We start from the raw sequence: 17,752 nt of genomic DNA on the forward strand, positions 1-17,752 counted from the left end.
GCCCAAAAATATTTCAATAGATGATATGGGAATATTTCTTCAAGCTATTATTCCAGAACAGAGGCAGGTCATAAAAAACGTTTCAATTGAGACCACAAGAGGGGGCACTTCGACAAATTATAGTATCAGTAAAACCTTGTTATTGCAATGTTCATAGCAAAGACCTACACTGATTGTACAAAACACCTTCCTAATATTGAGTTGCGTGAAGTTGGCTGGATGTCATTTGGGTGGTGGACACGGGAAATTGTTGAGTGAAAAACCCAGAAGCGTTGCAGTTCTTGACACAAACCAGTTACCCTGGCACCTACACCCCACTCAAAGGCACATACATATTTTGTCTTACCCATTCACCCTCTGAATGGCACAAACACAATCCATGCCTCAATTGTCTCAAGGCTTAAGTCATTCTTTAACCTGTCTCCTCCCCTTCATCTACACTGATTGAAGTGGATTTAACAGGTGACATCAATAAATGGATCGTAGCTTTCACCTGGTCAGTCTGTCATGAAAAGTTCAGGTGTTTATAATGTTATGTACACTCAGTGTATACGCTTACGAGCTACTTGCAGCTTAAAATCTTGAAAGCAAAAGGACATTCAAACAAGACCAAATGAGGTGCATTAGTGCAATCTAGCAAGACGCTCTATGTATCCTGCAAAAAAGTAACAAGTAGCATGTTGATCAAGAAATGGAAGTATAATTTTTCCTATTTTAATAGAAAAAAAATAGAAAAATCAGGTATTTGTACAAAGCCATGCCATTGGATAGTTTATTTTATTATTATCATAAATCTGTAACGTAAACTGGATAGTCTCTTTTACAACCAATCACACATCTTTAGAGAGCATTACAAACAGATAGTCATGACAAATATATAACAGGCCTTGCATATCTTAAATACTCTATCAGTAATAAATACTGTTAAGTTTAAAGCCAAAGCCACAGTCGCATTGCACACGTGTGATATGCAATAAAACAAAGCGTAAAGTTAAGCCACTTGGTGATGCTGTTTCTCAGTCTGGGAGATACTCGAGGTAAATGAAACAGTCTCATGCAGCTAACAGGGGGAAAAAGGTGGCTCAGTCGTCAAAGTCTGGAATGTCGTCATAGGAGTATCCGCGGTAACCCTTGGAGGCGTAGTAGGCGATTCGTAAATGGTAGAATCCAGGAAGGAACACAAGGATCCCAATGATGAGGACTGGAACTGTACGGTCCGGGTGCTGAAAAATAATTGCCTATTTAGTTTATGTATCACAATCAGTGCCTGATTAACAAATTAGCCTGTGTTTCAGTATCTTTCACAGAGAGGCCGCGCACACACAGATACAGGCGCTCTATCCATCAAATTACAATTTGGCACATATGGATCATACAACACCACAACCCTGACAAGGCAGGGCTGTAAGAGGAAGTACTACGTAGGCATACTGACCCCCACATGGCCAGTCAACACACATAGCATTTATTCTCCAAGTGATGTCACACTAGAGGGAGTGTGCTAGAAATGGACACTGATGACCACATACAGTACTACATGTTTCATGGCATGCAATGATGTAAATCGGTTTTAATTTAGGGGTTTGTTTTTGATGTTATGTGCACACACTGTTGAGATGAGAACTCTTGAAATATCTGGAATTGAATGGTCACTGATCTACATGGGTGTGGAATGTGAAATGCACAGACACCCAGGAAAGGATTACACGTCAAACTCAATCAGCCAGGTGCTGGAGGAACCTAGGAGACCTGATACATTGATCCCCTTTAGGATGTTCCTGAAGAGGAAAGCAATGAATAACCTGCCATTGTCATTTACAATTACATTATAGCATTGTACAGTGCATGACTTGGGATGGAATAAGTGCAGGCGCCGTCTTTTTCCATGTCGGTCCATTAGACTATGTCCACCAAAATTCACAAATGACATTATGCTATAGAGACCTCTGATTATTCACTGTTAATGGTTCATACACATTTTATGACTTAACCAAATTTTCATGACTATATCCTACATGAAAAAGTAAGCATTTTGAATGGAAAGCTGCTGTGTGATCCCATGTAGACCTACCACCTCCTGCCGTTTTGCCACTTAGCACCCCACATAGATCTGCACTGTTAGTCACACATTGTCAGCATGTGGTCAACCCTCCATCTGGAGAGCTCCTGGGTGTGCAGGCTTGGCTTTTTAAACATTACAAACAAATACTTAATTCCTTCATTCAACAAATCAGGGATCAAATGGATAAGGTATGCTACTTCAAAACAATGTATCTAACTATACATGTTTATGCACAGCAAGTTATTTGTCAATTAAACTATTCTTAGAATATGTTTTACGTTGTCATAATTACATGGCTACTGTGTAGAGGGGAATCCCAGCTTTTATTTTGGCTCTACAGTGCTGGTGGAAAGGCAACAATGAAATAAATGATTAGTTAGCTATAGTTAACTGCTACAAGTTATGTTTTGAATTGGTGATCTAGTTAGTCTGTCTGTCATTTTATACTTGCTGCTGAAATGTCGCTCTCTGTCTCCACGGGCAATAGCCCACTGGCAGACACGCAGCACCACAGACAGGCACTGAAGGGTCATTCCAATAAGGGCTCCCGAGTGGCGCAGCGGTCTAAGGCACTGCATTGCAGTACTAGAGGCTTCACTACAGACCGGGCTGTATCACAACCAGCCGTGATCAGGAGTCCCATAGGGCAGCGCACAATTGGCCCAGCGTCGTCTAGGTTCGGGGAGGTTTTGGATGGGGTAGGCAGTCATTGTAAATAAGATGTTTTTAACTGACTTGCCCAGTTAAATAAAGGCTATGTCGTTTTTTTTATTGATTGATCATATTTAAGTGTGTTTTCATGAATTACATCAACAATTATAAAATTAATTTCCATGACCTTACAAACCCTCATTTGACAACTTGGAACAGAGCATCATGCCATTCAGGCTGGCACATTTTCAATCTGCGCAATCTCAAACAGCCTACTGTCGCTCACAGATTCAGAATAGCGGCAAATAAACTTGAACAAAGCAGAATCAGGAAATTAATTCCCACTCTTCATTGCTATTCAATGAAGATCCTGCCTTCATTCCACTTTGATCAACCTTTTTTTTGCCTCAGTGTGTGAATCTGGGCCAGCGATAGATTACTTTGTTTCTATAGAGGAGCCGGACAAAGTCATCACATAATACTGTAGTACTGTAGGTGATGTTGCTGCTGATGGTTTCTTTCAAGCCAGGATATCAGCCCGCAAAAAGGGCACCGTTGTTTTAAGAGGTCAAGCTACTGCAATGACGTCATATACACTAAAAGTATGTGGACACCACTTCAAATGAGTGGATTCGGCTAATTCAGCCATACCCTTTCCTGTTTCAGCATGACAAAGCAAGGTCCATACAGAAACAGTTTGTCGATATTGGTGTGGACGAACTTGATTGGCCTGCACAGGAGCCCCGACCTAAACCCCATCGAACACCTTTGGGATGAATTGGAACACCGACTGCGAGCCAGGGCCAATCGCCCAACATCAGTGCCCGACCTCACTAATGCTCTTGTGGCTGAATGGAAGCAAGTCCCCACAGCAATGTTCCAACATCTAGTGGAAAGCCTTACCTGAAGAACAAAGGGGGGACCAACTCCATATTAATGGCCATGATTTTGTAATGAGATGTTTGACGAGCAGGTGCCCTCGTACTTTTGGCTATGTAGTGTATGTATGTCTGAGCTACTCACCGAAACTTCTATGGATCCTGCAAGGAGAAGCGCACCGATTACAATCAGTAAGGAGCCAATCAGGAAGAGGAACGTAGCCAGGGCAATAGCCTTGTAGGGAACTTTGGGAGGGCTTTTCTTGAACTGTTTGGTATAAAAGGTAAAAAGATAGGATTCATAATAACCAAGACAACCACAGGTTACAATGATATGTGATATGACAGAGATGACTCCAAAAAGGCTCAACTATAGGTGGTTGGGAGGTGAGAGAGATATGCATGTAATGCAACATCCAGTTGTCTGTGTCTCACCTGCAAGTCAATGTAGCCATCCTCATCGCCAGCTAGTCTTGAGTACTTAACTTTGTTACTGGATACCCCACCAGCAGCAACAGTGCTGCGTGCAGGCATCATTACAAGACGGGAGCTGTGTCAGGATGGAGAAGGCGACAACTTGAATGGCATTCAAATAACATGGAAACTCATATAGACCATATAACTTAGTGTCCAGAAAGCGATATATGAATAGCTAGTTATAACTTACATAAGTAGCTATAGCTAGCTAAATACTGTACAGACAGAGTAACTAGCTAGTCGCTACAGGCACACAACTTGGAGGCTAGGCACTGCACAACAGAGGTGTATTCAATACGCCGACTCTGTTGCAAAACGTTTTGCATCATAAACGGTTTATTACTCCAAACAGAAAACGTTTTGCAATGAAAACGAGTTTATTGGACAAATTCAAGTAGGTCCTTCCCCGTTTCAAATCAAATGTATTTGTCACCTGCTTCGTAAAAAACTGGTGTGGGCAAACAGTGAAATACTTAATTACGTGCTCTTTCCAACAATGCAGAGAGAAATAAAATAAAGAACTATTATGAAAGTAAAACACGTAATAATAAATACACGAGTAACGATAACTTGGCTATTTATGGGTACCATAGGTAAGAGGTATACTGTATATGTACACAACTAGGAATAAAATAACAGTAGCAGCAGCGTATAACGTATGACGAGTAAAAAACATATTTTTTTAAAGGTTGTGCAAAGCATTTACTCTGTTTGCTTCAGTTTGGTACTTAAAACGGTAAACGGTTTCCGTTGCGATACGTAATGATTACAACCGAGGCCCTGGTTTCCCGATAGCGATGGAACTCGCTTACGAGTGTTTTAAAGATGCATCATTCCTACAAAGTCCGAAGATGTAACACCCAACGTTTCCCAAAACACCACGCAAAGAGAACGTTCGCTATAAGTGCGTCGTTGAGGCATGTGTCGATACTGATAGAGTCTAAAGAAATGAAACGCTGCTCTCGGATCAGCTTTCCCCATTTAAAACTTACACTAACATTATAATTATTCCACAATTAAAGTTATCACCTATGGCTGCACATATTGAGGAGGCTATTCTAATTCTTACATTATAATAATGTACTAAATGATGATTTGCCAAATTGTGCACATTAGGCTACACATCATGAATATATTGAGACTAATTACAGACAGTAAGTAGCTAAATATAAAAGCAATTGAGTCAACATTAAATACATTGCAATATGCCTATAGTCTAATGTATTTATATTTTAATGCAGTCATCAGTTTTCATTTGAATCATCTTTTTATACGTCTTCGTTTGTATCAATTGCAAAAGACATTGTCAGCTTTGTATTTGTTGTCAACTTCGTTCTGAAGTTATCGGTGGTCACAGAAAGGCAGAGAAACCATGTGATTTTATGTTTAGCGGAGATCTTCTGTGTATTAAGTAACGCGGGAGGACAAAAATTGAAGGTTACGCATGTAACCACAGTTGTGTGATCTATATGGATCACTCCAATATATTGATATTTACTCCCGTATACACCGGTGTCACAGCTGGGGTCCACCCCTATACGTAGACCCCATGGCCGCGACACGTTCTCTACATAATTTTTGAGGCACCGTAGCACTGTAGAGGATTGGAGTGATCCATATAGCTCACATAACCATGGCTACATAAGTAATCTTCGTTATGTTTCACTATATTGGATCACTCCAATATATATTGGTATACCCGTACCAGATTAGTCGGTGCTAGAGGGACCTGGCCAACCAGCGGCAAAGTCCCAGAGTGGGACCGAGCCGCAGGGGCTGTCAATGTATGTGTGTGGGGTCCTGCCACAGTCCCACGAAAGGGAGGCGATGCCCAGGACTGCTGAACCAACCAACTAGTACCGCTGAATCAACCCAAAAGTACCTAGCAAAGGTGCAAGAGGAAGCCCAGCTGGCCACAACACAGATCTCAGTAGAGCCAAGGACGCAGCCACACCTCGTGTTGAATGTGCCACCACAGATCCCAGCACTGGCATGCTAGCCAGTACGCTGTTGTAATCGTGTCCACGATCCAGTGAGAGCCTCTGCTTTGATAGCCCAGCCCCCAGGACTCTCTCACCATAGCAGACAAAGAGCTGGTCTGTTGTTCTCACTTGTCCAGGAGTGAGGAGATCTCCAGCCACAGGGTTTTCAGGGGGTCGTCCACCGTGGTGACACGAAGGCCCCTGAAGGACGGGGGCCGGCACCGGAATTGGAGTTGGTACTCCTCGAGCATTGTGGACAACACCCAGGGGGACTCCACACCCTCATCCCACTTTGCCCTTTGAGACCGAGAGAAGCGGCCGAGGAAAGGCGTGTCAGGGGTCCTGCCTCTCCTCTGGCATCCTGAGCGCCTGCGTCTCCCAGGCATGTCCCTATGGAAATGACGGTTAACACCATCTCACCTGTCACAAAGGTAAGCCATAAGCTCAGCCAAACCAACAAGGCCATGAAGCAGGGGTCTGACGCCCTGGGAAAGCTTATGTTGTGACCCGCTTGGTGGAATAGGAACCCGGTGAGGGATAAATTACCCAGTAAAGTACCTCTGCAAAAACCGGGGAAGCCCTGTGTGGGAAAAATGGGCTGTTGCTTCACCGCACGCTGTGCCCCTCCCCGCTTTCGTCCCTTAGCACGAGGCGACTGGGAAGGAGAGGGACCCCACCGTTGTTCGGGTGCAGGTGGGTGGTGACGGTCCGTCTGCCTTGGACCCAGGGCAGCGGGCTGAACCATCTCAGGGTCTGCCGGTCCCTATGAACCTTATCAGTCTGCTCTAGAATGTCATCAGCCCTGGGGTGATGGGGTGAGTGGCAAATGTGCTCTGGAGAGCTGGCAGACGCGATTGGGCCAGCCAGAGATGGCGCCGGGAGGTAACCACCTGCACCGTGGCCCGTCCGTTGGCGCGGGCCAGATCCCTCTGGAGCAGGGAAAGCAGGCAAGACACCTTGATCACGTCCTGGAGGAGCTCCTATGTGCCCTCCTGCAGCCGGGAAAACAGAATCTGCAGGTAGGCCTGCAGCAGCAGTTGGTAAGGAGGCCAAGGGTGCAGAGGGACCCATATGTGGCTTTCAAGACCGCATCAAAGACTCTGGGGTTCCGCCTTCAGTCGCGGGTTCCGCCCTGGCAGAGGCCCAGCTCCCCTGCAAGGCCTCACAGAACTCAGCAGACATTGGGACAGTTGGAGTCATCGCCATCCACCAGTTGATGTCCAGTGCAGTGGTTACCCAAGTGAGTAGGATCCTCATAGCCTCGAGCCGCTGGGGGCGATGAAGCCCCGTTTCCGGCTTCTGATGGCCTGTCAGCCTGGTAGCCCCGCTCATGGTGAACAGTGCCAGCACCGTCCCCCAGGAACAGCCTATTACTGGTTAACAGGGAACAGTTGTCATCGCCATTGAAGCTATCAACCTCCTGACGCAGGAAATGTACCCTCCATTCAATGTGGTCCCGGCCGATTCATGCCCCCGTCCAGGACTGGCAACAGATGGGCTCTACCTGCAGTGGCTCCGGCCATGCTTCCTGGGAGGGGTACTGGGCCCAGTAGAGGGACTAACAGCTCGCTGCCGCACCACTCCTGTTGGATGGACCTCGTCCCCAGCCTGAGACCGGCCGACCCACCCGCGCATGGCCTCCAATTGTGCCAGGTGCAGGCACCACACAAAACAGGCATCCAGTAGGGAGCTCCACCGCTCTCTCTGCGTGGCTCATACCCAGGCAGTGCATACACAAGGTATGCGGATCCCCAGAGGGGATGGCACCATCACAAAGGGAAGCCATAAACTCAGCCAAAACAACGAAGCAGGGGTCCGACACCCTGGGAGTGCTATGTCATGACCCGCTTGGAGGAATGATAAATTATCCAGTACCTCTGCAAACACAGGGAGAAACAGGCAGACAAAAAAAACAGCAAAACAGGTAATGGATTTGATTTATTCGTTTTATGCCAACTGCAATAATACGTAGCCGGTTTAATATCCAAGCAGTAAAAACAGCACCATATGGAGTTACACCCGTTTTTAAGGAACTCCAAAGTTAATGTCTCAATGTAGTGGAAATCCCACCACGACAATCGCACACTGCAAGGGAATGAACAAGTAAAAACCCCGCAGGATAATTAGCAGAGAACCCGCGCAGCATTACATCAATTCACAACACACACATAGAACAAGCCAGTCTGCAAGTTGTGTAAGGTAAATTCAAGTTTGTGGCAGCAAGTTCCACCAATATATTAATGCACACGGCGTCGTAGTGAAACGCTAAAGAAACACAAGCACGACAAACCACCGGCGGAAAATACAGATCAACCGCGTGCAGCGAGTCGAGCACTCATGAGGGGCTGGCCATATGGCCAGCTGCAAACAGCCAGTGAGTATACTTCCACGCTAGATATTACACTGATCAGTGACTTACCATACGAAATTCTGAAAGTTTCTACCTCAAAACATACGGACGTCCGCCGAGAAAATTAAAGAGAACGTGTGTCACGGCCATGGGGTCGGACACAGGTGTACGCTGTAAATCTGTAAATTCTCACCTCGGATGTAACCCAATATAGTGAAACATAACATCTAACGCATTTAGCTGTTCTACGAATGGCCTGAGACAGGCGCTAGATTACGAGCATTTTGTAGTACAATAACGATGGTTTTGTGAAACAGCTCGGAGATTTAACGATGCTTTCGATTAATTTAGCCTTTAAAATGTTTTTGGCAAACTGGGCAGTGTTATTGACAGTTACGTTATCTAGCTACATTCAAAGGGGGGTGTATTCATCACGGAAACCGTTTATCAATTAATAAACAAACTGAAGCAAACAGAGCAAAAACGGTTGTTTCTATTCGACAAAAGTCAGGTAGGCCCCTCCCCGTTTCGTTTGCTTCCGTTTAATAAACGTTTTATAACCGAATCGGCGGTATACACCCCTGATGAGCTGGCATAGTTTGCTAGCTAAATAAACATTACCTCTCACCTGTATTACTGCTGGACGCAAAATAATAAGTGTCATCAACGTAATACTATTTTCCCCAATAAATGCTCATTTCGCGGTAGTGATAGACTTTACAAATAGCTACAGTGTTTTGTTCACTTGTTTTCTATCTACAGAACTTCACCAAGCCCTCTGTCTGCTTCCTTGTTTTCCCGTATTCGTGGCTGCGCGCGCAAGAATTGGTACACCATACAGGCTTCTACGGTTGACCGTCTCGAGCGGCCATATTAGTAAGGGCAGAGTAAATAGACTGGTTGGCATGCTACCCCTGGCTACTCTTTATACAATTAGTGGTATTATAAGCAATATGGCAAACAAAACTGAATGACTCTTGTAATAACTTGGGTGACTAACCCTACATGTTTTTTTCCTAACTCTAATATGTAGTATGTTATATGAATATAACAAAATAAGTATTCACTCACTATCAGCTTGTTAAAATGGTAGCTGTTATGAAAACCTCTACATGCATTGGTGATCTCCAAACCAATTAAATGGTTTGAAATGCTATACAGACACCTTAACTTTCCTGCCTGAGAAATGGAAATAAATCATTTTTTCACCTACAAAAACGTACAACACAGAAAATGACTTACAGTTGTACAGTTGGATAATTAAATGTATGATAAGTAATCATGGCCCCTTATGCTAATTAAAATCGGACCTGGATATTTTGATTGATTAGGAGACAAATAAAATATAATAGCATAAATAGTTATATTTGGTTGTATTACTATATGGTTATGAACCAACTCTGATAATAGCAAACTAAACTAAATCAAATCAAATGTTATTTATCACATGCAGCAAATACAACTGGCTTAGACTATACAGTGAAATGCTTGCTTACAAACCTTTCCAAACGATGCAAAAATAATAATACAAACAATCCAGGATCCAGTTGCAGAGGGAGGGGTTCAGTCCCAGGCTCCTAGCTTTGCCTGATGCTATAGTACAGTAGATCAATTCAATAACATTAGCAGTCAGCTCACATGTAGAGACGCAAGAAGCCATATGAGTGGCTACTAATCTACAAGTCCACTCTAATGAGGTGCAGAATTCAATTAGAATCGACACAATTTCTTTGAAACACTAACATGGCTATTGTAGTTAAAAGAAAGAAAGAAAAAAGCAATGCCATTCAGTTGATGGATTTATGTGTGTTTGTCTTGCTAGTTCATATAATTTACTCCCTTTATAATATTATTGTTTTTCTGGTGGAATCAGTTTTAGTCTGTGGTGAGTGTTAGAAGAGGGGTACAATCGATTTCACAGCTAAGCTATTAGATGCCGTCATGTTGTTGTCCTGCATAGTGTGTGGGTGTACCGTAAGGCTGGTTCAGTACTAAGCTGGCTGCATGGAATGATGGTTGATTGAAGTTTTTTTTCTTATGTTGATGTGTGTTGCAGACCATGGTTATTATAGCATTGTGTTTATATATTTGTTTTTTATTTGAAATTCAGTTTAGTTTGTTAGTTTTCAGATAAACTTGACTTGTTTTTATGTACTTCAATTTTATAACAACATTTATATATCGGTTTAGTTTTAGTTTCAGTTTTATTGTTAGGGACAGAAAGTAGCCTATGCGTGGGAGGCTAGGAGCCATGTACAATGCATTCGGAAAGTTGTCAAACCCCTTCATTTAATTGATTAGACATGATTTGGAAAGGCACACACATAAGGTCCCAAAGCTGACAGTGCATTTCAGCGCAAAAACCAAGCCTTAGGAATTGTCCGTAGAGCTCCGAGACAGGATTGTGTCAAGGCACAGATCTGGGGAAGGGTACCAAACATTTTCTGCAGCATTGGTCCCCAAGAACACAGGGGCCTCCATTATTCTTAAATGGAAGAAGTTTGGAACCACCAAGACTCTTCCTACAGCTGGCTGCCCAGCCAAACTGAGCAATCGGTTGAGAAGGGTCATGGTCAGGGAGATGACAAAGAAACTGATGGTCACTCAGACCGAGCTCCAGAGTTCCTCTGTGGAGATGGGAGAACCTTCCTGGAGGACAACCGTCTTTGAGGCACTCCAACAATCAGGCTTTTATGGTAGAGTGGCCAGACGGATGCCACTCTTATGTAAAAGGCACATTTTTTTTTTTTTTTTTTTTACAGGGCATTATGTGTAGATTTGATGAGGAAAAAATAATATTACATCAATTTTACAATAAGGCTGTAACGTAATAAAATGTGGAAAAAGTCAATGGATCTGAATACTGTCTGAATGCACTGTATATGTTGTATAGTTTTTGGAGAATTCACTTCTTGCCACTGTGGGGCAGTAATGCATATGGTGATGGGTCAGGTAATAGGTTAGGTTAAGTTTAAAGGTAGACTCCGCAAGATGATGTAGATGCACAAACAACCAGGAGAGTTGAAGTGCGAGGCTAAACTTCTCAGCTGTTTTGGTCCCGTAGCTACTACGTTGTGGGAGTGTGAAGTGCACATGCACAGATACTCTGTGTCACTGTGTGAGAGCAAAGTCTTGCATTGCGCTCCTCTCAAAAATGATGAGATCAACGGTCATGATGTTTTGACTGCAGTCGACTGCAAGTTTTTGCAGTTGGCCTTTACCAAATTCATCCTGCAGCCATCACCTGTATTGTAGGGTGCTCTATTGTCAACCAATCATTAGGGTGTTTTTGTTTGACCCATGTGAACGTGACCAAAGAAACAGAAACCCATTTGTATACAGTTGTCATGACGTTGCCCTCTTTGGGTATAGCAAGCCCCATCCCCCACACCCTGCCTCCCCCTGCCTCCTTCAACTAGGCTGATGTGGTCAGAGAGAGGTCTTAAATTCCTGAGGAGAAGACCCTGCCACATGGCCACACAATATAAAAGGCAGAGTACATTTTCCTAGGGAACAAAGGAATTTCTTCCACCTCACAGAACTTGAGGTACGAACAAATTTCATGTTCCGGAGAAAGTATAAAAGATCGGTGAAGAATCCAGCTACGAACTGGTCCGTTTGTTACAACTTGGGGAAGCTCATGGGAGACGTGTGGCCACATTATCATAACGCTGTTTATATAATAGCCTCAGATATGAGGTTTACACCTAATTGTTGTATAAGATGAATGAGTGAGTATTGATACTGTTTGTAAAATTGTGTAATCTGATTTTGGACTGTTTAATGAAGGAAAATCCAATACCCTTTTGATTTGAACTAAATCAGAGGACCGCCCCCGAGCCCAGTTAGGGTCAGTTATCCTGGGACAGCCCCTTTTCTGCAATTCTGAATAAAACTATCAAACTATCGCCAGACCATGTTTCTCTCAATCAAAGTACAGAGTACAAAGATTGCAGACCATTGCTGAATCTTTTAACCATACCACGTGGTTAAACTCTTAGACTATCGATACCGACAGAATAAGAACAAGTCTTTGATATTAATTACTAGTTTGCAGCTAGGAATTCGGTATCATTGAACGCGAAGAACGACAACCGCCAAAACATCCATTCTATAACGAATGAAGGAATGTCACTCTGAACTACCCTCTATAACCACAACCGAGAGAGAGAGGGAGAGAGATGGACAATTCTACAAAAGAAACAAACTTTTCACCAGCGATCAAGACGACACACTGAGCGTAAATATATATATTGATTGCAATTGTTCCCGAATGAGTGAGCGTTCATGTGTAAAGGATTAGCATTTAAATTGTTATAATTATCAACTCTGTAGTGACTTCTCAGCTGACCCCCACTCCTTGTTTTGTCCACCAAGCCGCGATGCCGGTTTAGCCCACTAGGGCACATTCCCTTATCATTTCTTGTAACCATATTTACTGTGTTTGTTTATGCATTTCTGTGAATTACTTAGTTAGTAATAAATCGTGCAGATAACCAACAATTTACGACGTTTGGAGACTAACGTGAGGTAAAGTAAATAATTCATTAATCAGAAGACTATGGATCAGATATGAAAATATCTGAAAAGTTATTTTAGGAAATGATAACTTTGTAATCTGAATATTTTCCTTGGTGCCCCAACTTCCTAGTTAATTACGGTTACTGATTAATCAGTTTGATCGCGTAATACTAATTACAGAGAATCTTTGATAAAACTATAAGTCTTCAATTTAATGATAGTAAAGACACGACACAGTGGATATATACATACAAATGTGATATTTGAGGGTCTATCTCACTAATGATTGTTCAATGTGGACACATAATATTCAATTATGATTATAGTTTTTGTTTGACACGGGGGTTAGTTACATGCTTATTTCAACATTATAAAGAAAACATTTAATAAACCATTGCAACACTGCCCTGTTGATCTGAGCTTTGCTGTTGGAAAACCACATTAGTGTGTGACTTTTGGCTGTCACAGATGCACCTCCCCCGACTTCACTACTTCGACTTTCGTCCACAGTCAGTTGCTTTAGCCTTACCCCTCAAACGCACCCAATATCTGCGGCGCTGCTCGTGGCAACGTCATCTCGCTGAGTCTACCTTTAAATTATGATGTCGATCTTAATGTGACCTGCCTGATTCAGAAGCTTGAAAACCTCAAACTGAACATAATTCATTCGTTTTTATTTTATTTTAGTTTGGGAGTCAAAGATCACATTTTCAGTATAGTTTTGTTAATTATTTTATTTCAGTTTAATAAATAATTTTTCCATGATTAGTTTTCATTGTAATTTCAGTTTTAGTTTACCCTCATTGTTGCAGAAAGTAAATAATGCAGCTGAGTGGTTAATTAAATGACTTGATGTGGCATTAAGTGCTTCGGCAAGTATAACTGAGCATGTGTATTTGTGTGAGATTGTGAGTGGTTGAAAGAAAGTGAGTACATCAATTAGTGAGGAGGGAACATGATTGACAGCAACCATGATGTGGGCCAATGTCATGGGAGATACAATGTCTGTGACAAGACTAGATGCTGACAGTGGAATGAACGAGGTGAATGAAAATGAAATTACAAATTGCTTCCAAGATCCTCAGGAGAGCAAAAACAGAAGTGATGTATTACATTTTCCTCCTCTTATTACATTTTTATTTCCTGGCATCTCAAAATACCACAGCCCTCAGGTCTTGATGAGTCACCATATTGCATACTTTGAGATAGAAGATTGAGAATGGTTTTATGAGATTTTATTTTATTTGTTTTATGAACATCATCATGTCTCTGTTTCCTGTTAGTTCCATTCTGGGTATTTGTGCACCACAGGAGGTTGGCGGCACCTTAATTGGGGAGGATGGGCATATGGTAATGACTGGAGCAGAATAGGTGGAAAGGTATCAACAATTTCAAACACACGGTTTCCATGTGTTTGATGTCATTGTGTTTGATGTCATTCCATTTGGTCCGTTCCAGCCATTACTATGAGCCGTTCTCCCCTCGGAAGCCTCCACTGCTGTGCACACTCAAACTTCTTCCTGCATTTTAACAGTTACCCGCAGAACAATTAGACACAGTAATCTCTTAGCACCCAGCCTTCACCCCACTATGAATAATTTATCAATTATCCACCTGGAGCTGATAAGAGGAAATTGTATTTCCCACCACTGAGTGGCGGTAGGAGAAGAGGATGTCTGCATTTGCCTAGCAATGGAGATTGAGTTTTACCCAAATGTAATCCGTTTATAATGTCTGAAGTTTTACGTGCTATGTTAGGAAAGTTCAGTTGTGAGAGGCTGCCTCCAGTTTAGCAGTAGCAAAGGGTAATCACTGCCTGCTGAGATGACTACCACCAGAGGCTTCTCCTGGGGCATTGATTCTGACTTACCCACCTGTATTTATCTGTATAGATATGTGTTGCTGTATTTCAACCTTTCTTTTACTGTTGTTTGTTTGAACACAACAGTGTTTGAATCAACAGACTTGCTAAAAAACTGAATGGGAAGAGGGGGTTAACTGGAATCAAATTCAACAAGTAACCAAGTAGATGTGCACATTGTCGTGGACTTTTGACTTGAGAAAGGCTACTAATTTGTGTAGACATTGCCAAGGCCTTCTCCAATGAGTCACACAGTTCGTCTATGATATAACGTTTCTAGATGGATTGGCAAGCAATTGTTGTCCTTCAATATTTGTCTAATTGTTACTGTAGGCACTTGGGCTCAGTTTGAGTTCATCCAAGACTAATTGTAATTACATTAACTTGTGGGAAAACGATTCTGCCGTGCTTTTAATATTCCCTGCACAGCATTCTGTCTCAGCACCCATAAGAGAAACAGCACTGCCGTGCTTTTAATATTCCCTGCACAATATTCTGTCTCAGCACCCATAAGAGAAACAGCACAGTGGTGGGCCAATTACTCTTGTGTTATTCATTTTCATTACGCTCTCTCTCTCTCTCTCCCAAAACAAAATAAATAAATAGAAAATAAAAATCAGGAAAAACCATGTTATCAGTAGGCATACAGTGGCAGAATAATTACGGAAGGGGTGAGACAGTACTAACAGGTTGAACATGTTTGCATTTATTCTGCTCAGCTAAGTACATGGACATTAAATGAATGCCTTGCCAATTAAAACATACAATTACAGTGCCTTGCGAAAGTATTCGGCCCCCTTGAACTTTGCGACCTTTTGCCACATTTCAGGCTTCAAACATAAAGATATAAAACTGTATTTTTTGTGACGAATCAACAACAAGTGGGACACAATCATGAAGTGGAACGACATTTATTGGATATTTCAAACTTTTTTAACAAATCAAAAACTGAAAAATTGGGCGTGCAAAATTATTCAGCCCCCTTAAGTTAATACTTTGTAGCGCCACCTTTTGCTGCGATTACAGCTGTAAGTCGCTTGGGGTATGTCTCTATCAGTTTTGCACATCGAGAGACCAACATTTTTTCCCATTCCTCCTTGCAAAACAGCTCGAGCTCAGTGAGGTTGGATGGAGAGCATTTGTGAACAGCAGTTTTCAGTTCTTTCCACAGATTCTCGATTGGATTCAGGTCTGGACTTTGACTTGGCCATTCTAACACCTGGATATGTTTATTTTTGAACCATTCCATTGTAGATTTTGCTTTATGTTTTGGATCATTGTCTTGTTGGAAGACAAATCTCCGTCCCAGTCTCAGGTCTTTTGCAGACTCCATCAGGTTTTCTTCCAGAATGGTCCTGTATTTGGCTCCATCCATCTTCCCATCAATTTTAACCATCTTCCCTGTCTCTGCTGAAGAAAAGCAGGCCCAAACCATGATGCTGCCACCACCATGTTTGACAGTGGGGATGGTGTGTTCAGCTGTGTTGCTTTTACGCCAAACATAACGTTTTGCATTGTTGCCAAAAAGTTCAATTTTGGTTTCATCTGACCAGAGCACCTTCTTCCACATGTTTGGTGTGTCTCCCAGGTGGCTTGTGGCAAACTTTAAACAACACTTTTTATGGATATCTTTAAGAAATGCCTTTCTTCTTGCCACTCTTCCATAAAGGCCAGATTTGTGCAATATACGACTGATTGTTGTCCTATGGACAGAGTCTCCCATCTCAGCTGTAGATCTCTGCAGTTCATCCAGAGTGATCATGGGCCTCTTGGCTGCATCTCTGATCAGTCTTCTCCTTGTATGAGCTGAAAGTTTAGAGGGACGGCCAGGTCTTGGTAGATTTGCAGTGGTCTGATACTCCTTCCATTTCAATATTATCGCTTGCACAGTGCTCCTTGGGATGTTTAAAGCTTGGGAAATCTTTTTGTATCCAAATCCGGCTTTAAACTTCTTCACAACAGTATCTCAGACCTGCCTGGTGTGTTCCTTGTTCTTCATGATGCTCTCTGCACTTTTAACGGACCTCTGAGACTATCACAGTGCAGGTGCATTTATACGGAGACTTGATTACACGCAGGTGGATTGTATTTATCATCATTAGTCATTTAGGTCAACATTGGATCATTCAGAGATCCTCACTGAACTTCTGGAGAGAGTTTGCTGCACTGAAAGTAAAGGGGCTGAATAATTTTGGATGCCCAATTTTTCAGTTTTTGATTTGTTAAAAAAGTTTGAAATATCCAATAAATGTCGTTCCACTTCATGATTGTGTCCCACTTGTTGTTGATTCGTCACAAAAAAATACAGTTTTATATCTTTATGTTTGAAGCCTGAAATGTGGCAAAAGGTCGCAAAGTTCAAGGGGGCCGAATACTTTCGCAAGGCACTGTAGCTCTGTTATCCTTACAAAATCACTCTGGACTATATTCAAGCCTGCATAAATGACATACCCATTCAGCAATGCCTTAGCATTGTATCCTTTTAACCACGGGCAGAAATGAATGTCAAAGGACCACCATATGAGATACAAATGTATAGTGGAGGCTTAACAAGGGACATAGATTTGCCTTCACAATGCCTTCAGTGGAGACAATCGTAGTAGGTAGAGGAGGTAGACACCAAGTCTTGAACCTCAGCATGACCTCTCAGTCCAGGAGAGAGAGATTAAGAATGAGAGACTACTTCTGTATAATGATCAGAGATATACATTACTTTTCTCCTAAATCTACATGGGTTATGTAACCGATTGGGGTCATGACCAGGTCTCAAACGTTACAACTTGATTCAAACTTAACCTGAAAATGACACAATTGGTAGAGGACAATGCCATTTTGCTCCTCCTGCATTGAGAATTTAAATTTAGAAATGACAAATGGACATTATGACCTTCCAATTCAAGTTCCATCTTCATTTTCACCAGTCAGTGCCATTTGTCAGATCATGTGTCATCTACATAACGCTATTCATGT

General features: G+C 42.4%; 1 protein-coding gene across 4 annotated transcripts; it reads right to left on the reverse strand.

The window, feature by feature from the left end:
* Positions 1 to 744: 744 nt before the first annotated feature.
* On the reverse strand, positions 745 to 9,227 carry tmem230a (transmembrane protein 230a). 4 transcript variants are annotated; one of them, XM_021602550.3, is made up of 4 exons: positions 9,029 to 9,227; positions 4,027 to 4,141; positions 3,737 to 3,859; positions 745 to 1,223 (listed from the first exon to the last, which is right to left on the reverse strand). In XM_021602550.3, the coding sequence occupies exons 2-4, from the start codon at positions 4,126 to 4,128 to the stop codon at positions 1,083 to 1,085; spliced, it is 366 nt and encodes a 121-aa protein (XP_021458225.1). In that variant the 5' UTR covers positions 4,129 to 4,141; positions 9,029 to 9,227; the 3' UTR covers positions 745 to 1,082. The 4 variants fall into 4 exon arrangements, with proteins under 4 accessions (XP_021458225.1, XP_021458224.1, XP_021458226.1 ...); XM_021602549.3 differs by having other exon boundaries at positions 9,022 to 9,227; XM_021602551.3 differs by lacking the exon at positions 9,029 to 9,227 and adding an exon at positions 8,470 to 8,865.
* Between the last annotated feature and the right edge of the window lie 8,525 nt (positions 9,228 to 17,752).

Source organism: Oncorhynchus mykiss, chromosome 5, assembly GCF_057628025.1.
Source record: "Oncorhynchus mykiss isolate SJ-2025 chromosome 5, ASM5762802v1, whole genome shotgun sequence".
NCBI classification, from domain to species: domain Eukaryota; kingdom Metazoa; phylum Chordata; class Actinopteri; order Salmoniformes; family Salmonidae; genus Oncorhynchus; species Oncorhynchus mykiss.